General features: G+C 45.4%; 1 protein-coding gene across 1 annotated transcript in view; it reads right to left on the reverse strand.

Annotated features, from left to right (window-relative positions):
• Positions 1-5,556: 5,556 nt before the first annotated feature.
• The window catches only part of ADRA1D (adrenoceptor alpha 1D), a 42,910-nt gene continuing 22,962 nt past the window's right edge, over positions 5,557-25,504 (reverse strand). The window contains exon 2 of the mRNA XM_079307308.1: positions 5,557-11,197. Within this exon, the coding sequence (XP_079163434.1) occupies positions 10,632-11,197 (566 nt within the window). The 3' untranslated portion in view covers positions 5,557-10,631. The remainder of the gene's footprint in view (positions 11,198-25,504) is intronic.

Raw genomic sequence — 25,504 nt, forward strand, 5'->3', positions numbered from 1 at the left:
CTTTCTGTTACACATACACATCTGTTAGACCTTCCTGTCAAACCCTTATATTTTCCAGCATTCACCCAAGACCAATGGTGGCCAACAGAAAAACCCATCTCCTAAAGCTGGAATCCTCCCACAGATGGGATCTATTTTCCAAAGGAAAAAGGATCACAGGACTGAGGAATTAATGATGTCAATTCAGTCCTTTGCTCAAATCAAGTTGTCCAGGGTCTTGTTCTGGGCTATTTTAGGTATCTCCAAGTGTAGCTGCAAAGCCCTTCTGGATCCTTGTCCAGGGCTGCACTGGACTCTGAGGAAATAAATTAAATTTGTTTCTAGTGGGAATTCCCTTTGTTGGATGTTGATCCCATCACTTCTGAGGGGAGCCTGGCTCTGTCTTCTCTGCACCCCCTCTGCTTTTGTTTAATTGGATAGAAAAACCTTCATTATGGGCCACAGGTATTTGGTTGTTGGGTTAAAAGTAAAAATAATTTAGGTGACTTTTCTTAATTGGCCAGTTGGCCCTTAAAAGGCCCTGTAGAGACATGTGGCTCCATTTTTAGCTTATTAGCTGGAAGTGCTATAGAACTCTAATATTGATAAGAATTAATAAACATCTCAGTCCAAACACGAAATATCTTCCCTCACACGTTTAATCCTGACTCTGCAGAAAAAGAAGATCAAACTCAATATGCATCCTCCAAACTTCTGACCATGGCTGTGGCCTCTGGACTCCCTGTCCAGGTCACCTTGCAGGGCAGCTTGCCCTTCCAGCCAAGTGATCTCCTTATCCAAACTGCCCTTGTCCCAGGGAAATCTCCCAGACATCTCCAGGGTGGAAGCCCAGATGTCTCCCCTGGATGGGGAAGTGTAATTCTGGTTTAATTTTCTTTTCACTGAATAATTATTTATGGCCTATGCAAATGCTAAGGTCCTTGTGCTTTCTCTTTCCTTTTTTTTCCCCTTTTCTTCTCAGCTCCTGCTGATATTCTGGCTGCTCTGTTTGATCTGAGACTCTCACAGCAAGAGCAGTTCACTCAGATTCTCTTTCAGCCTGGCTCAGAATGAGCTGCAGAGCTGGGAGCCTTTTCCTCCTTTTGTTCTGCACTCAGCTGAGAGGTTCCAATTTAATTTCAATCCTTTTTTGGTTATTTTGGTACTTTATCCTTCCATTAGATATTACTCTTGAAGAAACCTAGGGTTTGGAGTATTTTTAGGCTCTGTTAGATATTTCTAATCTAATACAATTACAAATTTTTCTTCCCCTATTTACTTAAATTATTAAAAGATATAAACTAATTCTGTATTGTGTCTGTTCACTGTTCACTATGACTTTTATTTCCCCTGTGTTGCTAGTGGTATTTTCAGGAATACATTGAAACAAACAGCATTTTCTTGTTCAAAATAAATACATAAATAAACACTTTTTACTTTACACTTGCCTGCCACATTGGATTTTGATATTAAACTGCCCATTGCACCCATGGAAAAAAAGTATTTGATTTAGAGAAGTTGGAATGTGAAATGTAATGTACACAGCATCCATCTATGCTGATGGCCTTTGAAATTCCTCTCCTGTGATATTATTTCCTCTCTATTACCCATTCCTCTTCCACTTTTCTTTCCCATATAATCAGTATTGGGAAGAGCTGCTGAACCTCTGTGAATGGCTGGAGTGGGAACCTAAGAAAGCCCCAAAAAAATTGGTAGGGGTTGCTTGGAATGGAATTGTGAATAAAGGAGACCATCATTATTCCATGTGCATGATGGTGTTAATAATGGAATTACACCCCTGGAGGAGCTGCTGATAAATAATCAGGTTGTCTTTGGCCACATGTTCCTGAAAAGGAGAGAACAGACCTAGAAAAGGTTCAGGGAATGGAAAGGTGTGGAAAAAACCTCCTGTTCAGACAGGCTGGGATATAACCCTGGAAATGTTCCAGACCAGGACTTGGAGCAACCTGGGGTAGGGAAAGGTGTCCCTGCCCATGGCAGGGGGTGGAATGAGATGATTTTTAAGGTCCCTCTCAACACAAACAATTCTGGGATTCTGGGGCAGGATTCCTTCATTGGAAAAGGGATGGTGAGGCTGGGCATGATGGTTTATAATTTCTAAATTAATTACACTCATCCATGTTCAGCAGATGGGAAGAAGTAATTGCCACAGGATAGCTTGAATCTTGAAAGTAGATGTGGGATGAAAAAGAAATTAGAATTATCCATGGATTTGAGGCCCTTTGGTGACCCCTTCTTTGCATGCCCTGAGTGCCAAAATAAAATTCTTTGGTTTAAAGAAAAGTTGGGGTGAGAGAGAGACAGGTGCAATCTCTGGCCAATACTTTAAGCTCAGCAGGACGTGCCAAGTCAGGCAGAAAACCTTTTATTTTTAAGGGCAGACAGCATATTTTGGTAATTGAGCCTGACCTCCTGTATAAGCAGGGCAGGAGAGCAAATTTTTACATCAAACCTATTACTTTTCTCTCAGCCAGACCATGTATTGCAAAATAATTCTTTTCTCACAAGTTTTGCATTTGAACCCCTGCACCCTCACTTTTTTGAGAAAATTCACGCTGCTTGTTAATAACTCCTTGTGCTAATTTTAATTTTAATTCTTATTTTTATTTTAGTTTTTATTTTAGTTTTTTGTTTTTATTTTAATTTAATTTTAATTCAATTTTGTTTTTATAAATTTTCATCTCCCTGCCAGCGGATTTTCCATTCCCTTGCCTGCTGAATGACTGAGTCCTGCACCCCAGATCCTGAGAGGCTGGGATCAGTTGTGAGACTCTCAGGAATAGCACTGTCCCAGAGCAAAGATGATCATTTAGAGACTGATTGGAGAAAGTGGAGACTGGAAATGAAAGTTAAATCCCATCTCCTGGTGCATTAATCAGCAGGGGTGTGTTTATTCCTTTTCACAGGCAGTTTGTTGGCACAATTATTCATCTTTGCTCTGTTTGAAAAGCTGGAGGTGGGATAAAAGCTGGAGGTTGCACCTGTTGTGCAACCAGAAATAGATGGCCAAGTCACAAAAATTAAGAACAAAAACAGTTTCTAACTCCTTGGGAGTAATTTTAGGGAAGAATAAAGCCCTGTCCAACATGGCCTTGGACATTTCCAGGGATCCAGGGGCAGCCACAGCTTCTCTGGCACCCTCTGCCAGTGCCTGCCACCCTCACAGGGAACAATTCCTTCCCAGTATTCAACCTAAACCTGCTCCTGTCACTATATTTACCCATCTAAAAAAGTTGCTTTTTCTCTTTTTAATAAGCTCCTTAAAAAAAGAGGTGAGAGCACACATGGAACAGTACAAAATATGGAATTGGGGGCTCAGAAGCCTCCAGCTCCATCCTGTCTGAAATTCCACCACGATAAATATTTGCCTGGACCCCAGTGGTGGAGAAGCCACATCCTGGCTGGGCAAGGGATTTCAGTAATGGAATATCAGAACACTCTTTCTTGGTTCCTGCATCACTGCTGTGGTGATTCAGCAGCTGCACTGAACATTCAGAATTTTGGGCAGTCTGAGGAGGAGATGGGACACAGAGCCACGAGTGCTTTGGCAAAGAGAGCACAGAGGGAATGTTAGAAGGATAAATTCTACTCATGTTTATCTGTATTTATGTGCAGATCTGAGTGGACATATCTGTTAATACAAATATATGAATATACACTCACATAAAAACACATTTATACCCTGCTAACCCCCTCCCCTGTCCTCTAAAGCTTTAAGAAGCAGCATTTAAGCTTGAAACTCTGAAGGAGCTGAGAGCCCCACAGCAATCAAAGTGAAATTGGATTTGCACCATGAATCATCTGCTGAGGACTGCAGTAATAAACACAGCATAAAACAATGGCAATTTACTCTCATATTAACAACTGTGCTGTCAAGGCAGCAAACCTTTTAAAGCCATAAAAACACCTTGCTGTGAGAAAAACAGGGCTACCCAAGGGCATTCCCTTTTCCCAAGGATGTGTGGAGAAATTCCAGTTTCCAGCCTGCAGATGAGGAAGAGCTTTTTGGGATACCTCAGTCTAAGTAAAGTCTGGATTTTTTCCTGTTGGTCTGTGCTGGGTTTAGGGATTTTGAGGTTTTTTTCTTATTAGTTTTGTGAATCTGAAACACCTCCTGCAAACTTTGGGAATGGGAATTCTCCTCTGCCAAGGACAAAGACCAAGGTGTTCCTCTTCTAATGATTCCAGCTGGAGCCTCCTGGCCATGGATGGGGTTAAGATTTAGGAGTTTTCTTTCCAAAAAACCTCTCCTGCCACAGCTGAACTCAAATTCCTGATCCATCCATTGTTCTGTCAGGTTTTAGAGCAGCCATGGATCTGCCAGGGGAGAGCAGAGGGGTTTGCACAGGCAGGGCTGTGCCTCTCAGCAGGGCTGCTGCCACTTCATTTAAAAGAGATTTATGAAGATTTATGAATCATCTATAGCCCTTACAGAATTCTCTCTCACTCCCTCTTTTTTTTTTTTTTTTTTTTTTTTTTTCTTTTTTTTTTTTTTTTTAAATTTTTTTTTTCCTTTCCATCCAGAAAGCAGCAGCTGTGGAGGAAAGAAGAGCAAATTTTCAGCACAGGAGTTTGATCAGGCCTTGATTTTTTTGTGAAGATCCCAAATGCTTTTCTTTTATTGAGATTTTTAGCCATGGTGAGCTGGACTAAAACAGGCTGAGTCCCTCCTTGCCTCAGTCTTTTTGAAGGGAAAGGAGAGAAGTGAGGAAAGTCCAGCAATCTCCAAACTGTGTGAAATGCCCTGCTCAAGGCTGTGTTATAAAAAGTTAAATTGGAGATCTGGGCACAATAAATACCAGATAATATTCTCAGAAAGTGCATAAAACCCATTTTTTGTGCTTACACCCTTCCCTCAAACCCCTCAGATGTGTTATCCACCAGCACTGCACACAGGAGACCTTTACAGTTGGGCAAATTTGGTTTATTGAACTGAATAGAACTGAACACTTTTACTATAAACCATTTTTTTTTTTTTAATGGCCTGCTGGGACCTCACTGTAATTTCCACTCCCTGTTTTGTCCTTCCCATTGGTGAGGTCCATCCTGATCTGATTTTTGGTGATGAGTTCAACCACAGTAAATATCCTGTGTCCTCTTTTCCCAAAGAGAAAAGGAGGGATCCAGTTTCTCTCTGTTCTTTACTCACCTTTACTTACCCAACATTTACTGACCCAGCCCAGCTCCTTTTGCCATGATCCTGAGCCAGTTTTCACATCAGGTTTTCTGCCCTGTTTCCTGATGTCTGCAGGATATCTGGGATACTTGGAATGCCTCAAATGGCATGAAAAGCCCATATTCAATCCAGAATTAATTATTTTTTTCTCCAATGGAATTTAAACATGACTTAGACACCTCATTGGAATGGAGAGGTTTTAATCCATGAGCTGAATACAGAAGGTACCAAAAAACCCCAAATCTACTTGTCAGTGACCTTAGTGTCACTCTGTGTGTGCTGAGTCTCCTTAGAGGTCTGGAAGTGGGAAAAGAAATTTAAACCCCTGCACAGGATGGCTGAAGTTTCTTGGAAAAACCTCTGGGACAATCCCTATCCTGCAGAAAGACTGTGAAAGTCAGTTTATTGAGGGGATGGTTTTCAATTTCTGAGTGGTAAAAGAAATTTCCCAGCAGGAACTGGCACACAGGGGTGGTAAAACCTTTTGGCCTTGATGACTTGATCCACATTTGGGATTAAGCTTGAGTTTTCCATATTTTTTTCTCATTTTTGCCTGTGGGCAGGGAAAAGCAGGGTGCAATTTTGGCATGGATGGGCTGCCAGTGTGCAGAGGGAAGGGACAAGAGAGGGCTGGACCTTCCCAGAGCCTGGGTCATTCTAACTGATCCCCTCTCTGACCATGAGAAATTCAGAAAGAATAGAGGCAAAGAAAAAGCCAAGAGTGAAATATCCCTTGAAATATCCTCCCAGCTGACAGCAATTGCTGCCTCAGGGGTTTCTCAGCTCAGAGATAAATTATATAAACGTTTCCAACTACCCTTGATGGGTTTTTCTGTCACCTAATTGCTGCTCTAACCCCTACAGAAAGATGCAATATCTCGTGGTGATGAGTTCAAAAATGAGCCATGTGCAGAATTACCTCACTGGGTTCATTTTGATAATTGGGTTTGATGTCACTTAGATCTTGTACCATGAGAGGCAGTGAACACTCATTGATTCACTGCTTGTTCTCCCCAGCACTCCTGATTTACAGACCTGAATTCTCAGCCCTCAGAGTGCCATTTGATTTAAATGCTCCTTGGGTGGAAACTATCCTGCAACTTTGGTCCATCCTAAGTCCATTCTACCCTTTTTGGACTGAATAATCACAAAAGCAAACAGGAGTCAAATCACACATGTTCAGAGGTGCAAGGATATTTCCAAGGCCATTCTCAATCTCTTCCATTCTCCATTTCTTCCCCCAAATTCCCCAAAGTAATTTTCACCTCTGACTGCTATCAAATATTGATCTAGTTTTTTCATATTAGATCTCCTTTTGATTTTCCCATTTGTGTTTCCCTTTCCAGTCAGATATGCATCTTATAAATAAGAATCCCAGAATGGTTTGGGCTGGAAGGAGCCTTAAAGATCATCCAGTTCCATCCCTGCCACGTGCAGGGACACTTCCCACTGTCCCAGGTTGATCCAACCTGGCCTTGGACATTTCCAGGGATCCAGGGGCAGCCACAGCTGCTCTGGGCACCCAGGGCCTCACCAGAAGGCCAGGGAAGATTTTTTTCCTAATATCTAATCTAAACTTGTACTCCAGATGTGGCTGATGCAATCTCTTCATGCCTGTGTGTCAAGTAACTGAAAGTGTCCTCTCCTGACTTGCTTTTATCATTAATTCTTCCAAGTGAGAAAGATTATCCTTGTGAAATTGCAAAATAAGTCAGACAAATAAGCAAGAGAAGATAATTTTCAGGTTTTTTGTCTTCCTTCCTTCATCCCCTATAACCCTTGTTTTAAAAATCAGACACAGCAACAATTCACAGCAACGTTTTAGACAGGTTTGTGCATGTATTTGGTACAAACAAACAAAAATATGTGCATTCTGTTTCATAGAGCTTACATCAATCTGGCAGAACCTGAAACACAAAACAGAAATACTCTGGCTAATAAATACATCTGGGGGATGAAAAATAAAAATCTATACATAAAAAATTCCAATGTTCTGCTAAAGAAAATGTACACTTATATACACACTGTAAACAATAGTAATGCAACCCAGCTGCAGCCCAGCTCAGGCTGACAGGGACCTTCCTTCCCTCGTGGATTTGGGACAGTCCAGTGACACAAAAACTCATTTTCCACCCTCAACTCTTGGTTCCTTGAAGCAGCAAGGTCTGACAATGCAATTGTGACATGAGGTGGGACCTGATGGATAACTGAGGTGCAGGTGCTTTGGGAAATGGCTGGAAAATCTGCTGGTACAGGGTTGTTCCCTCCAGGTCACACCCTTGTGGATCCAGGGAAATCCGTGGGATTGGACTGAACTTTACCTCCTGAAAGTCTGAGCCCCTTTTTCCAAACTTGGGAGAGTTTGGAAATGAAGGGATTCAAGGAGAAATGCTCAATTCCAGACACTCAGGTCATATTTCATACAGGATTTTCCTCCCTCCCTGCCAGCAAAGGCAGCCCTGTCTCCTCTAAGTGAAGCTCTGCACGAGCAGCTCAGAGTCCAGTCCTGGCACTGCTCCTGGTGCAAAATGCCAAATGAAAATAGAGTGAAAACCAAGTATTTTGCCTGAATGCAGCACAGCAGAGCTCAAGGCTTTCCTACAGCACCTCCCAGGGCATCTCTTGGGGCCAGATCAAACACAGAGAGTAACTGAGCCAGAATTTGGGCATTCATGTGTGTGTGTGTGTGGTGTGTGCTTAAACAGACTTTATTTTCTCCCTTGTAGGTCTGTAAAGACTTGGGATGCAGAGACAGCAAATCTCCACACTAATCCTTTTTTTTCTTCTCAAAAAGCTTTCAAGGGGCTGGAGGCTGTAAATAAAAATATTTCAATACTTGGGAAAAAAACCAAAATATACTGAAAAGATCAGGGAGAAATGTAATCAGTAATACCAGCTCATTTATGGGAATGCACTGCTTGCCAGCATTTGCAAAATCTTCATTTATAGAGGGATGTTTGCCCATCTGTAGGAGAATGCCTGGTATTTTGGGAATGGCACATTTATATAAACACAGTGAAGTGGGTGTGTCTGTCTGTCTGTTTGCTCAGGGATGCTCTCGTGGACTTCTCTGCCACCTCCCCAGTGCCTCCCATCAGCATCCCAAAAATCACCCAGGAAACCAGTGGCAGCTGCAGTCCTCACACTACAATATTATTTTATCTGTCATTTTTTTGTGTCATCCCATCATCACTGTAAGGTCTCACTTCCCTTCACAGGGGAAAAAAAAAGTGTTCCCCTGGGGTGCTGGGAAATTCCTGCTTTGGAAGGGCAGAGCTGGCAATCTCAGGCTGTTTTTGCAGATGCTGGAGAACATGAAGGTGAGTGTGAGTCTGAGTCCAGTGTAAATGCTGGGATTTGCTGCTGGGAGGAAAATAGCTGGACAAAATCTGCTGGTATTTGTGCAATAATTGGTCCAGTTTGTCCTGCATCCAGTAAAGGGTGTTGAGACAGGGCCAACTCCAGGTATCTTGTCTCAATATACACTGCACAAAAGAGTAAAAACATTTAAAAAGTCCAACTACTCTCTTGTTTTTTTTTTTTCCTTTAAAGGAAATCAGAACATCAGAAAGAAAGGTGAAATTCTCCTTGCTGGAGAGCCTTTCATCCTCCTTTGGCATCACCCTTAGAGGGATGAGCTGGATGTGCTGCAGGCACTTCCATGAAAGGCTCCTCACGGGTTGGATGAGCAATTTCCACCCAGCACACCTTCAGTGCCACGTTTCCACCCCTCAGAGCTTCACATTCCTGTTCTTTAATTCCCTGGCCTGAGGAACTTCACCTCAGATCCATCCTCTGCCCCCATCACCTACGTGTCTCCTGCTCATGGCTCAACCTGGTGGTCGCTCCTTGGGGCTCATTATCTGAAATTTGGTTAAACCACTCTGAATTTTCAACCCAGTGACCATTTCCTGAGCTGCTTGCTCAAGGTGGGTCAGCCATGGCTTCAGCTCCTTGAGTTTTCTGGAGGAAGCTGTGGTCCCCTCCTGAGGGATGCTCACACTGTGGAACTGAGAGCAGGGAAAAATCCCACTTTCATTGTCATTACTTTTGACACAACCAAGGCAATTGTTGGCTGCCACAAAAGTTTGAGGCATCAAGCATGTGGGAAGTCCCCTGGGAGAAGTATCATGAGTGTGACCCTGACTGGGAGAAGATCCCTCTACTTGAGGGAGCTCCAACTGCACCTCAGCTCCACTTCATCCTAAACTTTATGGGTAGTGGAAATGCAAACTTTCAAATCAGCCACCCACCTTTCCTGAGCCACAGCCACATCACAGAACCATAAATGTTGGAAAAGACCTCTTGGATCATGGAATCCAACCATTAGCACCACCCCACTCACCATTAAACCATCTCAAGTGCCACATCCACGTGTCTATTGGACACTTCTAGGGATGGTGACTCCATCACTGCCCTGGGAAGCCTGGTCCACCCTCTGACTGAAGAAATTCTCCCTGCTATCCAGCTTAAATCTTCCCTGGCACAACTTGAGGCCATTTTCTGTAGTCCTGAGTGAAGCCCCTGGGATGCATTTTTATCCTGCTTTTTTTTTTTTTTTTTTTTTTTTTTTTTGAGAAAAACAACGAGAGCAAAGAAGGGGACAGGAAAGTTTGGGGGTGAATGACACCAAAAAGGAGCTGGTTTCTCTGTGTGTCACAGATGGATGTTCACTAAAGCAAGATGGGTTGCAAGTATTTCACTGGAAAGTGAAATGCAAAATGCTTCACAGGGTGGAATTAGAGGAGAGAGACCTGCACGCCCCTTGGCAAGAGTGCACACATCTGGAATACTCCTCTGGCCTAAAACCAGGTGATGTGGAAGGGCCAAAGCTGTGGCCACTGCAGAGATGATGGCTGAGAGCTGGGATCCCCCCACCTTGCTGGGAATAACCCAGCCTGCTCTCCCTCCCAAGGCAAGGCCTCATCTGGATATCCTGGATATTGTCCAGGACCTACAAGCTCCCAACCCACCCACATGAAGGATGACTGCTTGGCAGTGTCCTTCCTGGATGCTGCCCCTGGATGGAAACATGACCACATGAACTAAGGCAGGGTTGGCAACTTTTGGGATTCAATCTTTCCATTAGATTTCACTGTGGTGTTTTTAAGGCAAAGGAGACATCCTGGTTTCCTTTAATTGCACAGCTTCTTCCAAAGACAAAGACAAAGACAACCAGACACCAGAGGAGACAGCTCTTGCCCTAAGGTCACATCCACACCTTCTCCTCCTGCTGTGGGTTGTTAGAATGGGACATGCCACCAGCTCTAATTCAAGGAACCCAAAATCCCACAGAAGGGGCCGAGCTCCACGTGAGGGATGCTTGAATAACCTTTGGGCAGCTGCATTTAATACCTGATTGCTGCTTCCAGCCAGCCTGACAGACCCACAGGTGGTATCCCTCCATGTTTCCTGGATGCCTCTAAAGAAACCACCAACAGCTGCCCCAGAGGCTTCAAATATCTGTTTCTCTCAGCCCACAGCAGTCTGTTAAGTCATGGGTCTGGTAATCGATGGTTTCTGTAAAATCATGAGGGATCCCGATGGAGACAGACTCCACCTCTGTCTTGTAGGTGGCTGTCACCCCCCCTTTGCTGGAGCCACCCCGGATTTTGTTAGAAAGGCTGTTCATCTTCTCCTTCAGCTGCGTGGACGCCGGTTTCTGGAAGGGCGTGAGCATTTTCCAGCCCTTGAAGCTGAGCGTTCTCCTCTTGCTGGCTCTCTCCTGGAAGGAGGAGTTCAGTATGAAGGAGCTGTTGAGGGTGCTGATCCTGGGCCGGGGGTCGGCGTCCGAGTCCTGCACGGAGCTGTTGATGGAGGCCCCTCTCCAGTGGTGGTCGTAGACGCGCCAGAGGGGCCGGCGCCGCCGGCACTGGCACTTGAGCAGGCGGATGAAGGCGCGCTTGAACTCCTTGCTGGAGCACGGGTAGATGATGGGGTTCACGCAGCTGTTGAAGTAGCCCAGCCAGAAGATGATCTTGAAGACGATTTCTGAGGGTTTCAGGGATGGGAAGAAAGAACCTTGGGAGAGATTGGAAAGAAATGTGGTTAGAGGGTGTGGAGAGCAGAACTGTGAGCGCTGCTCAGCTTGTCACAACAGGGATGTGTCAGCCATAGCAGGCTGCAAGCCTTGGCAAGAGTAAACTTGGATCTTGGTGTAAGGGTCAGTCCCGAGTTTCCCTGATCTGCCTCATGTCCAAGATCAGAGATTGAGTCCCCAGGACCCCACTGCTCCCTCTGGAGCTGAGTCCTGGCCGAGGTTGGTGTTTGCCCAGGGCCTGTTGTGCAGGTGTGTGCTGCTCTGTCATGGCACGCTGCCTTCCAGCAGCTACATGGATAATAGCACCAACTTTCTCTCAAGGCAACAGTTTCCCCACAGAACACTCCATAAATCTCCCCACCTTTTGGCCAGAGGCCACTTGCTTTGGAAAAGGACTATAAAAAGTGACTTTCTGAAGAGACTTTGAGATCTTTCTCCCCACGAACAGAAGACCCGTCTGTCGGCAGAAGACCAGGAAGGTTTGTCCCATCCGTTGGTCGCTATTTCCCCATCCTTCTTTCTCCCTTCCCTTTTACTTCATTTCTTTTATCTCTCCCTCTCCTCTATCACAAAACTGAGTTGTTGGCACTCAATAAACTGCATTGCTGTTTATTAAACAGATGAATAAAACTTAAGTCTCTTGCTGTTTGTCTTTTGCACCCTGGGGTCAAACGAACCATCACAACTCCAACTCGGGTTGAGTGGATTGTGACACTTGAAGAAGGAATATAAGAGATAAGAAAGTGCTTGGTAGAGGTGCTTAGTGTACAGTTTTATGGGGAATCACACAAAGTACTGCACCTACCTGCTTATCTTAAAGTGAGGCACAGATTGAGAAATGTTATTTAGTTACTTGTCAGCAATATAACCTAGTGACACTAATATTATTGGTGTGCTATTTTTAGCAACAGCTGAAAAATATATAAACTTTGCTTTGTGTATCAATAAATGGCCTCATGGCTTAATGCAAGCACATCATGAAAACCTGGTATTTTCTTTACCACCACCGTCAAGAGGAAGTATGGGAGGGGCTCACAGCTGGTCCGTGATCCAGAGAGGGTTAATTAATAGTGGTTAGTTCTGAAAGGAAATCTTACCAAGGCAGTTGGCCTGGAAACTGAGAAGAGAAGAAGGAGAAGAAGATAAGCAGAACCTGCAGCTGGGAAAAGTATTTGTAGAAAAGTTTTTGTGAAAAATAGGTGGAGATGGTTTTACTCCAATGAAGGTTATGTTGATTTATTGTAATGAATTAATAAAGTCTAAACTTTGTGGAGGGTATAAAAGGCAGGGTGCTGTTGTAATAACAGAAATGAGCCTTCTGAAATGTAGTGTGTCCTTTCATGTCCACCTCAACAGTGACAAAGAAGTGGCAGAGTGAGGGGATAAGGGTGGTGGTCACTCCAGGCTGGAAGAGGTGAGATGTGTAGGAAAGGCTGATGGTGTGGTGGTGGAACATTTTTCCCAGATAAATTGTGTCTCCTCAACCCTGGAACTCTCTAAGGTGGGATTGGTTTTGGCTTGGAGCAACCCAGCCTAGTGGACTGAGACTTTCAGGTAATTTACTGCCTCCAGACTTACAGACTTCAGCATAGAAGGATGGCCACAGCCCTGTCACCTGCACTGAGACAGCAGCAACACCCCTTTACCTCCTCCTCTCGTATATTTTGGCTCATCAGTGTCACACACCTCTGTTTAGATTCTGTGGTGATGCTAAGTGGGGCTGTTAAAGTGGGCTCAGATAATATCCACTGCCCCAAAAATTGCCCTTGATACTTTAAAACACTTTAGTCCACCCAGTACCTTTAGCAGTTTCCCAGTGATTTTCTCCATTAAAAAGCTGGAGATTATTTTTTTTTTGAGCCAGAAGATGTCAGTGTTGCTCCCACATGGCCTCAGAACAGCATTCCCCACTTGGATCTCAAATAACTTTCTGACTCAGCCCTAATTTCTCTTAATTTTAGCTCCAGATGACAAATCCTGCCACCATGTGACTGAGCGTTAATTTGTATTTTAGTAAATAACATTAAATCCAGATATCATTATTATTTTCCCCTGCGCTCCCAAGCCTGGTGTCAAAACAGTAAAACAGGTGCCAGGAGCCAGAAATTCGTGACTGACACTCCAAAAAAGCTCCCTGGGCTGTCTGCTGGGGGAAAACCACCCTCCAGGAAACTGAGAGAACTGGTTCCATCAAAGCTTTTGTACACCCATCCCAAAAAAGTGGAGAAATTTCAGCCAGACTCAACATTAGGTACGTGGGCAGCTCCACCAGGGGGATGTGGGAGAAGACAGACTGATCCCAGAGTTTTATGGTGGTTGGGTGGGATGTATTTAAAGCAGTTAAATATCTGCTGGGTGCTGAAGGAATGAGCAGCTGCTGGTGGTGCAGCCAGTGGCTTTGAGTGGAGCAATGATCATGGAATCATGGAATAGTTTGGGTGGGAAGGGACCTGACAGATGATCTCATCCCAAACACCCTGCCATGGCAGGGACACTTCCCACTGTCCCTGGATGTTCTAAACCCCAGTGTCCAGCCTGGCCTTGGGCACTCCCAGGGATCCAGGGGCAACCACAGCTGCTCTGGCACCCTGTGCTATGGTCTGCCCACCCTCACAGGTTTATTCCTTCCCAAAATCCCATCCAACCCTGCCTCTGGCAGCCTGAATCCATTCCCCTTGTCCTGTCACTCCATGCCCCCATAAATTGTCTCCATCTTCCCTGTTATCTCCCTTAACACATGGGTCAGTTTTGTAGAGGCAATGACCCCACCTTGGTTGTTTTAGATTAAAGGAGTTTATTCTCTTGGGGACAGATCTACAGGTTGGCTCTGAGCTGCTGGAATCACCAGTTTTGACTTTAACCCCATCAGAAACACCTCCGCAGGTGATAGCCAGGAGCTTTGAACCCCCCCAGTGTTGCTGGGGCCATCCCCCTTTGCCTATAACATCTCCAGTCTTCATCCCACCATAGCTCTGACCATCCCCCTTTTTCCCAGTGCCCCCAACCCACCCCCCTGGACCTACAGGAACCATGGATGTGTCAAGAAATGGGACTTAGGAAGGTGAAAGACTTCATCAAACATGCAATCCTGCTTATTCCCTTTTCAGGGAGAGCTTTCCTGCCTCAGTTTCCCCACAGAGGAAGGGTTAATCACCATGAACTCTCCCCAGTGCTGCTGTGAACCCTGTTTGCAGGGTGCTCTGGGTTCTTAGAGGAGCTGCAGCTCTGTGGAGCATTTTTTTTAGCTTCGAGAGAGAGGAAAAGAAAACAAAAAACTATGGTAACAAAGCAAATAAAAGAAGGGTCTCTTTTTAAATTCAACTGGTAATTACTGCTTGAGCCAGGCTACTTAAGAGATTGGTGCTTGCCTAAACAGCCTGATGGTTGCTAAAATAATAACTCCTCTCTGGTGTTTAGCAGTTCAGGGCACAATGCAGTTTCTGTACTACGTGCTTTGTCTTTTGCATCCACATAGAAAACACAAACTGAAAAGGGAAAGAAGCTATGAATTCTCTGAATTTCAACTCTGGCTGGTTTTCTCCCAGCGAGAACCTTGTGTACATATGAAGACAAGGGGCCCATTACCATCCTCATTACCATGCAAATAAGCGTGCCCCTTGGAAGGGACGTGTCCTGAGTGCATCCACAGTTTCCTCATTTCCTCGCCCTGGGGTGAACAGAACTGGGCAGGGAGTCTCCAAAGCAGCTCCTCTGCATATGCTGGAGCATCAGAATCTTCTGATGGGCACTGAGAGGCTGCACATAAAAGGATTTGAGGGGTCTTTTTTAGGGAATGTGTAAAAAAATCGAAGAAATCAGCTCTGGTTTTCTTGTACTTGAATATGCGACAACACTTTGAGGATTCTTGGGCTGGGCTTTGCAACATTTCCTATATAAATAATATATAATATAATATATATTAACTGAGTGATGGACACTTGAAGAGCTCAGGAAACACAGCAGGATATGTCCAAGGTCCAGAAATAGAGAATGTGAGTAAAAGATCAGGAATAGCAACACAGAGTGATGCACCAGCACTTCTGTTATCTCTGTGCAAGAGCAATTTTTGGTGATCTGGCCCCAAAAGCATCAAGGCCAGTACAGGGCAACATCAAAGAACAGGAAATATGATTTCTGTAGGATCTGTGTCACAATCCAACAGGAAACTTGGTCTTGTTTAAAGAGGAGCTTTGGCTGTGCACTCAAAATCAGCCCTCTGGGCACCTCTCCTGGGCATCCAGCTCAACACCTCATGGGGTGAGGGAGGAGATGGTGACACCCACCTTCGGGACATCCATCAGAATTTATAATAATAAAATTAATAAATTTATTATAAATAGAGATACTATTATAAATAAATTATACATTATAAAGAAATAAATGCTGTCATCTCAACAGTCTGTTTGGGGACTTCATTCCTTCCATCATTTTATAAAAGATCATCCCACATCTTGTAAAATCTGAATCTGACATAGCTGGGCTAGGGGAAGGGCTGTCAGTCCTGTTGTAACCCTAAATAATTATCTTCAGGACCATTCAGAAATTCAGAAAGCTGCAGGTGAGCTCAGGAAGAGCCTGTTTGCACCTTGCAAAGTGACTGAAGTTACAGACTAAACACGATCTGAAGACTGAACTTCAATTTTTTGGTGATGCATGAGTTGTGCCAATAAAGCATGGGATCATACCTTTTTTTAATTTTTTTTTTAATTTTTAATTTTTTTATTACTTGTTAATGTCACCCTGCTCATATTTGGGGAAAGCCAGGCAGGTAAAAATCTCTGGAGCCATGGGCATGCTTCCAAAAACTGTGACTCTCCCTGGTGGGTGGCAGTGGATGCAATCTGCCCTCCATGTATCCAAACCACATATCCCATTATTTTTAGGTTGTTTGAGCTAACACAATCTCATGATCTTTCCTTGCCTGCCCTTCTCCACCCTGCCCTCCCCATGACTCACTGGAAGGTGATATCACTTGGATTGTTTGGAGAGTTGCTGGTCCCAGTGTTCAGAGCAAAAAAAAAAAAAAAACAAAACAAGGAAAAAAAAAAAAAAAAAAAAAAAGGACAAATGCACCAATGCAAATGGAGCCAGTCCAAGCTAAATTCTGGCCCTGGCTCCCAGTGTACAGCCAGAATTCATGAGCAGGCTTAGCTGGCAAGGGCATCTTTGTTCTAAAAGGTCCCTGCTTTGCAGCATGTCCTGAATAGTCCATGGGACAGGAATGCTGCAGCAATGGGAGCAGGTGGGAAAAACAAGGGGACAAAGTCTTGTCCCAGTGCTGCCCCAGCTTGGAAATGCAAGGACCAGCAGCACTGCTCAACACTGATTAAGGTGCTGCTGTTACTTGGTGTAGGCTTTGCAAAAAAAACCAGCTTTTGGAGAGCTGGATCTTACAGGGGTCATCACAGGAGAGGGAAGGGAAACCTTCCACAGGAGGTGGCAGTGAACAGATAAGAGGAGGACATGGTTCATCCCACAGCAGGTTGCTCAGCTGTTGATGCCCCTGCAAGCAGCAGGTAAAAACTGATTGGCCAAACTCATGGAAAATTTCTTAAAAGAGAAAATTACCAATGTGTGAAGTACTCTGTTTCTGAGTTAGAAAGATCCAGAAATCCATTTGTAGGATTAAGATGTGGTGGGGACAGTTGTGCCATGACCTGAGCTTCTCCTGGATGTGGCTCAGAGGTTCAGGACAGGATTGAGGATGGCCTTGGGAGGTATCAGAGCAGCTGGTAGAGGAAAAGCCCTGGCACAGGAGGTGCCACAGCTGCTCACTGTGGATCCTCCTGGCCAAAGGAAGCCAAAGATTCATGGAAAGATTTTGGTTTGGGTTGGGAGGGATCATAAAGCCCATTTCATTCCACACCTCCCACCAGCCCAGGGTGCTCCAAGCCCCATCCAGCCTGCCCTTGGACATTCCCAGGGATCCAGGGCCAGCCACAGCTTCTCTGGCACTCTGTGCCAGTCTCACCACCCTCAAATTCAAAAACCTTTTCCTTGTATCCAACCTCAATTGGCCCTCACGCCCTTCTTTTTTTTCCGAGTCTCACAAAGTAAATTAATCAAATCTGCTTCAAAATAATCATGAGCTGCCCCTTTCTGCTCAACACCCAGCTTGCATCTCTCTTTGCCAGCTCCTTCCCAGGCCCCAGGATGGACAAGCAGCTGCCAAGCTGTGGGAGAACAGGCTGGATTTCATCAAGGGCTTCTCCCAGTGTGTGGGGCTCAGATCCTGACTGGTCCTTCTCTATGAACCACCTCCACTGGGTATTTGTAGCCATACCAGGGTCCCTAGAGGGTTAACACCTCCTTGGTGTGTCTTGCAGTGCTCAGGGAGTTCACTGCCCTCCCAGGATGGATCCAAGAGCTGCTTGGCCTGGGGAGGAGGACAGCATGTTCACAGCCACTCCAGCATTTTCCCTGGAGGACGATGGCATTGGGATATCGGGTGGAATTCCTCAGGCCTGTCAGCCCTCCAGCCAACCCCATAAACAATGTCACAGATAAGCAGCAGCTTCCCCATGAAAGCCCCAGTGAGCTGCCTGCGTGTCTCTCTGCTGCCTCTGTGTCCAAATTCTGGCCCCAAGAGAAGCAGGGAGAAGCCACCACTCCCCCTGACCACTTCTGACCTTCTGGGCAGTGTTTTATCCCAGGTCATGGTGGGACAGATGCTCCTGGAGAGCCCCTGGCCATGCCAAAGCCCCTGGTGGGGAGGGAGGGAAGCCTTAGGTGTGATGGAAATCAGTAACTTTTGTCTGGCAGGGGTGGGGAGATTGCAAAGGGAGGAGAAACCAGTTAAGGGCTCTGAAAAACACCAACACTCCCAAGCAGGATCTCAAATTTGTGGTCTGAGTGTGGTTTGTGTGCCAGCAAGAGGAGGATAATGAATCAGAGCCTTGTTCTGGCCATTCACTGTCAAATTCATGGCCCTCAAACCTGTCTCCCAATATTTAGGAGTATAGTCCTAGTGAAGCCCCCAAAACTTTTCTCTAAGGTGCTGCACATCAATAGGACTTTAACCAAAATTGCCCTTTATTCCCCTCAAATACTGGAGATCTTCTCAGAGTAATCCTGGAAATTTGGACCACTGGTGTGAGTAATTGATGTGAGGATGTTTATGAGGCATCAAATGTCCTGCAAAGTGTGGCTCTTGTGTGAATCACCTGAGTTCAGGCACCTGAGTAGGTCCTGGGGCTCCTCTTAATGGCTCAGAAGGCAGGTTTTGTGGTGAGAGGGGAGTGATCCATCTCATCCTGAGTGTAAGCCACACCAGGGTTCATGGCTGGACTCAGACTCCTGCCCATCATAGGCATCCAAGGTTATTCCTGACGGATTCCCCCTGAATGCCACAATCATCTGGTGGTCTGATGCTCTCTGAGAAGTTGCCAAAGCTTCTCATGCTCACCAGTTTATCTGTGCAGGACAGGACTTTGATCATGGGAAGAATTTCACCAGTGGAAGGTGAAAAGCCACACAGGTTCATCTACACTGTTCCCTGACAAACTTTACAAATAATTTCAAGAATTGTGAATACTGCTAATTTGCTTAGCATGGTCCAGCCAGACCCCTCCAGATTAATTTGGTCCAGACAAGGATTTACCCCAGAGCCCACCCTCCAAAGAACATAAGGAATTGACTCTGCAGCCCCCCAGCAGATTCTGCTCCCTTAACCACCTCCAGATGCTCTGGTGCCACATCACAGGGCATGGAATGCAGAGCTTCTGCTCCACACTGCAGATCCAGGCTGGTGGGCTGCAGCCCTGCTCTGCCAGACATCCTCAGCTTCACAGGGCAGGAATTGTGTGCAGGACCACGGGGACACTGCTTGGGGCACAAGACAGGCTTTGGGCAAGATCCTGTGAAGTATTTGCTCTCCTCTGCTCTACAGCTCTTGCTCCAGGGTCTTGAGATCATAAACATTTTTCCCTCCTCTTTTATTTGTTTTTTTTTTTTCTTTTGACAGTATAGCTGCTCTTAATTAGTTTGATTCCTGAGCAAGTTGTAGCTAAACTTGTAATTTGCTGGATATTGCTGGGAATGTGCTTTTGTGATGTGATAAATATCATATCAGACAGGTGAGGGGGCACAAAGAGGTTTAATCATACAATCAGGGAATGGTTTGGGTTGGAAGGGACCTGAAAGATCATTTAAGTTCCATCCCCTGCCATGGGCAGGGACACCTTTCACTGTCCCAGGTGGCTCCAAGCCCATTCCAGCCTGGCCTTGGACACTTCCAGAGATCCAGAGGCAGCCACAGCTTCTCTGGGCACCCTCACCACCCTCAAAGGGAACAAATTTTTTTTTTTAATACCTAATTTAAACCTACTCTCTTTCAATGTGAATCCATCTCCCTTTTCCTGCCACTCCATGATTTTGTAAATAGTCTCTCTCCATCTTTCTCATATGCTCCTTTCAGGTGCTGGAAAGCCACTATTAGCTCACTCCTAAGCCTTCCCTTTTCCAGGCTAAATAATCCAAATCCTTTTATATTCCATCTTTCTTGGGAGGGCACTGACCATTCATCTGGGAACTCACAGCTGAAATCATCATCAGCAAATCCCTAGAAGGCCATTCCACCCACTGCATCCTCATTCCAAAGGTGTGCCATGCACAAAACCTTCTTGCCCTGCAAGGAATACACCACATGAGGGATCTCTAAAGAAGAAAGTCACATTTTAAACAAAGGAATAACTCAGGAATTGTGGCCTGCTACTGCAGAGGTGTTGATACCAAGGTCTGTAAGGAGAAACTGCACCTGCAGCACACAGTGGATACCACCCAAAGGAGCCCTGAGTGTGCATCTGGATTTCTCCAAGGTTTTCCATATGGTTTTCCACAGGCTCCTGGAGAAACTGATGCACTTTGGTCTGGGAAAAAAACCAAAAAAAAGCTTCTTCCCAAACAGGCAACTTGTGGGATCAACATCACTCCCAATGCTGTTTAATATCTCCATCTCATCTGGATGATGGGATCAGGTGTGTCCTGATGAATTTTCCTGATGACACCAAGCAGAATGAGGAAGTGGACACTTCAGGAGCAGGGACCACCCTGCAGGAAGATCTGCACCAACATGAGCATCACCAGCAGAGATGAAGAAGGGATTGTGCCTCTTTGTACTCCTTGTGTTCAGTTTTGGTCCCCACCAGGCAAAAGAGATGTGGGCAGGCTGGAGAGGGTCCAGAGAGTGGCCAGGAAGATGATCCAAGCACTGGGAAGCTGCCATGTGAGGAAAAGCTGAGAGAACTGAGCTTGCTAAGTTCTTGAGAAAATAAGGGGGAGGGGGAGGTTTTATCACTGCGTAGCTACAAAGAAATTGTGAATCCCTTTTTACAAGGAGTCACTTGGAAAAGATGAGGGGTCATGGGTACAAGTTATTCCTGGGGATATTCCTATTGTACACAATTTTTCACCATGACAACAAACAGCCATCAGAATAATTTACCCAGGGAAGTGGTGGATTCCACTTTTAAGATTCAGCTGGATGTAATGCTGGACCATCTCGTGCAAATTGTGCTTTGGCCAAGAAAAGCTGGGCCAGATGGGCCTTCAGGTTCCTTCTAACCTAGTACTCTGTGATTCCATGAGTTTTTCCTGATTCTTGATTTTTAACAGGAGATCTGTGGACTCTACTCAGGCAGGATGAGGCAGAGGAAAGGGAGAAGAATTCTGAAACCAGACCTGGGCTTGGATACTGCAAACCAAACCGTAATAAAAAATTTTAAATGTTTAAGGCAATGCTTTCATGACAGAACCACAGAATGGTTTGGGTTGGAAGGGACCTTGAAGACCATCTAATTCCAACTCATACCCTCAAATCATGCTGCCCATTAACCCACTTCAACACTGCCCTGGATTAGATTTTTCAGCTGCTTGGTTTATCCTCCAAGAAGAAGGCCTGGGCAGCAGATTCAGGACACAGTGCTGAATAAAGCATGGTCATCAGGAAGATGGACTTTGAAATTAATCACAAAATTAAAAGGAAGACAGAGATGTAGGCGTTTGACATCTGACTTTTACTACAGACTCCATTAAAGGTAATATTTTTGGAGTGGTTTTTATGCTTGGGAAAGATATATGTGTGTCCAACTGCCTGTTCCTTGATTCACAAATAATAGCCTGACTCCAGCCCCAGAGGGGACCTTAAAACAAATCTTAGAATCATGAGACTCAGCAAAAGGACATAAATAAAATTAGGAAAAAGACAAGATTGACCAGTCTGGCAAATCCAAAGGGAGCTATCAGGACGGTTCTTATTTACCAGATACAAATAAAATAATAATAATAAAAAGAGTCTCCTGAGAGAAGGAAAAAGTCAGGGCAACTGAGCTGCATGTCAAGAGCTCTTGTCCTGCTGCCTGAGCAGGAAGGGGAGTGGGATCCATGTGCTGATGTTGGAGTGAGCATGGCTGGGATGGTTCACCAGAGCAAACACGCTCGGGGCAGCCTTTAAAAAGAAAATTTCCATCTGGCTGAGGATCTGAATGAACACAATGGCCTTGTGGGGTTGCTAAGCTCCCTCCAGGGCAGTGCAGAGCTTGCTCAGAGAGGAGCATTCCTGGGGCTCTCTGTTCTCCAAACTGGAGCATCCTGAGCTGGTGCTGTGCCCAAACTGGGAATCTCTTCCCTGATCACACCTTGGGGAAGCACAGTGTGGATGACCAGCCTGGGCAAGGGAAACATTCACAGACAAGCTGCCTTGCTGACAGCTCAGCAGGAATAAGCCATAGGTAGAATGTCTCATGGGCAAAAATCCAATCATAGGCAGAGATTTGACAAGGGCAGTGATAAAACGAAGGAAAATGTTCTTCAGCTGAAAGAAGAAGGATTTAAAGGAGTTACCAGGAAGAAACTCTTTGCTCAGAAGGTGGAGAGGCTCTGGAATCACTTGCTCAGAGCAGCTGTGGCTGTCCCTGGATCCCTGGGAATGTCCAAAGCCAGGGTGGATGGGCTTGGAGCACCCTGGGACAGCAGAAGGTGTCCCTGCCCATGGCCAGGACTAGAATAAGATCTTCAAGGTCCCTTCCAACCCAACCCATTCCGTGATTCTATGACAAACTGTTAATCCTCAAATTTTTTTTGCTGGCTGGCTCACTTAAACTCTAGTTTTCCATGAACCATTACCAGGCCTGCATGGACTGTCAGGATCTGGAGAGCACCATTTGGGAATTACTGTTCCTGACAATTCCTTCATTTATTGACAGTGATACTTGGTGCTGAGCCCTCTAGTTGCCTTCTGCTGTTCAGCTCCTTTTAACACCTTCCTCAAACTTCCATTTGCAAGGAACTGTTGGTCTTTGGTGGCTTCTGCAAACACAAGTCAGGTTCCACTCATCTCTAAGATAAAATGTCCCTTTTCTATCAAGCTGCCTCCTCCAAAACATTGGGAATGTACGTTTTTTCCCAAATTAAAAGGTAAACTTGGGAAATCCTGCAGAAAAGGAATGGAGGGGAATGATCCTCAAGCAAGCCATCCAAGTCTTGGAAAAACCAGAATGTTTGCTGGGTCAGGCCCAAGACTACTCTTTGTTTTTCCAACTCAGAAGTTCTTTTCTCTGCTCTTGGTTTTCTAAGAATGTGAACTCACCCGCCCCGTCCTGTTTACAAGCTCGTAAATATGTAGATCAGATTTGGCTGCAGGGTAGGCCTTGGAAGGGCTGAATCCTGCTGGGAACACATGGCATTTCATGTACAGCCAGGCCAGATTTGTGCAGCACAAAGGAAAAAGGCAATTTTTCATTGGGACCAACCCAACTCAGGGAAAAAAAATTGTAACCAGAGCAAAACGCACAAATCCTGACTTTGATTTGAAGCTCAGCATGAGCAGAACTCACCTAGGGCAGATGAGTGTTGCCAAGACCCCAACACAGGTGACACCACTGGTCTGGAAGGATCCTACAGGGAGCCACTGTGGTGGGTGATGGCTGGGAATTGCCAGCACTGGGATGTGAGCGTTGGGAAAACACGGAGAGGAAGCGTGGGAGCCTCCTCGGCGCATTTCCACCGTGCTGGCCCCCAGATTTTCTGTTTGTATCAGAACTGGGCAGACAGGACGTCACTGGCCATGGAGCCTGTCCCCTCCTGGCACTGCAGCCGTGTCCCCTCCTGGCACTGCCAGCTCTGATGGATGCTGGGCAGCATCCTCCAAAGCGCCGCACCGCCGCGCCTGGTGCCGCGGCGTCACGGAGGAAAGGGCGGGGGGGAAAAAAAAGGATGGGGGAGTGGATATTTTCAGCTCTGATGAAAAATTGTGGCTGGTTTTGCAGCTCAGGAGGGGTTATTCAAGACCAGCCAGCCTTATTTCTTTTCAGGCTTGGAGGGGAAAATCCTCCAACGCCTGCCCTGTTTCCGCACTCGGCTCCAAGGCACAGCCCTTTTGGCTTTAGCTTGCATGGAAAAATCCACAGTTTCTCATCACTCACTTTCTCTTTCTTCTTGTTTTTTTTTTCCTGTGATAAGAGGGGAAACTTAAAACCCCAACCATATTTCCGTCCTTTCCCCCAACCTGGAAATATTCAGGGGAGATAGTAAAGAGTTGGTCTCTCTCCCCAGTCCTGAAAGACATTTTTCTGCAGATATGAAGCTCTAAACACATCACACTTCAAAAAGAGACATTTTCCCCCCTCTCTCAGAAAACAATGGGTCAGTGGAACTGAGCTCCAAAAATATATCAGGAGTGGTGAGATAACAACATCCTCATCACTCCCAACAGTTCCTGAAGCCCTTAACTCGAAGGGATAAATTCTGCTGTTAAATGCTGCACTGATTGCCTGGGAAGGACCCCTGTTACCCAGCCCTTTCCCTCATCTCCACAGGGAAGGTCACATCTGTCTGATGTCACCACAGCACTGTGGAATGCTTTGGGTTTGAAGGGACCTTAAAGATTATCTCATCTCAAGCCCTTGCTGTGGGCAGGGATGCCACCACTAGAGCAGATTGCTCTTATCTGGTTATTCAGCAGTGATGCACTTAAGCCACATATTTTGACATAAGAGGCAAAATTTGGCTGCCTGGTTGTTTATCCATAGAGCTGAGCCTGAGAGACAATGCTGGGAAGGACCAAGGAAAGTGGGAGCAGCCCAACCATCACATCACATCACAGTGGTTTTGTATAAGCTTTACAGCCAGTGAGTTTTCAGGAGGTATTTCAGGAGAGGGAATGCAAAATCCGTGCTGCATTTCCCTGGTTTAAATGCCTGCACAGGGCAATGGGATCTCTGCTGAGGAGAGAAGAGTGTCTCAAAGTGTCTCATTATGGTAATGAGGCTCTCTCTCCACTGACACTCTTCCTGATCCATCTCAGCCCTATCTCTATTTATTTTTTAATTTCTGAACCTGAAGGGAAAGGATGAAGATTTGCATTCCATTTTCGTGGCAATTTGAGTACAGCCCATGAGATTCTGTCTGCCTATTCCACCTCTTCCTTGGATAAACAAGTCTCTTTGTTCCCATGCTCTTCACTCATAGCTCAGAAATATCAGACATGGCACATGGGGTACTCTCCCTGCCCTGATATGGCCTTGATTTCTAATTAACTCTTGGATATGCAAATTTTGCATGTTCACTTCTCATTCCACAGAAGTGACTCTAGGTAGGCTTTCAATCCCTCCTTGAGAAAGTGCTGCTTTTGTGGACAGCCCTTACCAAGAAAGGATTCACCCCAGGAAATTATTATCCTCTCTTTTTTCATCCTCACCAACTAGTTCCTGACTTGCCACCTCCCTCTTTGATCACTTTGATGTGTTCTTATTTCAAGAGAACAAAAAGCCCATGCCATATATGACTGGGTCTGCTTGTGCCCTTCCACCAGCAGCTGTCTGAAATCTGGGGGGATCCTGGGGGAGTCTGTGGGGGTCCCAAGGGGTCCCCAGAGTGTCTTGGTCAGAAGATCTCAGAGCACAGTTGTTCAGTCCCCTCTTTGTGCATTGAATTTAAGGCTGGGTAAGGAGACTCTGCTCTTTCTGTGAGGCAGAACTGAGCTTGCCTTCAATGCAGATCCCCTAAAAATTTCCTCCAGATATCCAAAACACTGAGAAGAGCAAATCCCTTGGCAACAGAAGCCATCTGTCTCAGACAACACCACTGACCTGCTTCTTAGTTATTATCAACCTGTTCATAATTAAATATCCTGCACTACTGTGTGAAGCTGAGCCACGTGATGATCCCTAACACAAAGGTGGTGGCACAGATTTTAAAGGTTGTTAACACTGAACTCTCCTTAAACTCTTGGGCATTAAGCATGAAAATATCTTCTGAACTTGAGAGTCCCCAGTAGTGCATGTATTAACAAT

This window comes from Erithacus rubecula (genome assembly GCF_903797595.1).
Source record: "Erithacus rubecula genome assembly, chromosome: 5".
Classification (NCBI taxonomy): domain Eukaryota; kingdom Metazoa; phylum Chordata; class Aves; order Passeriformes; family Muscicapidae; genus Erithacus; species Erithacus rubecula.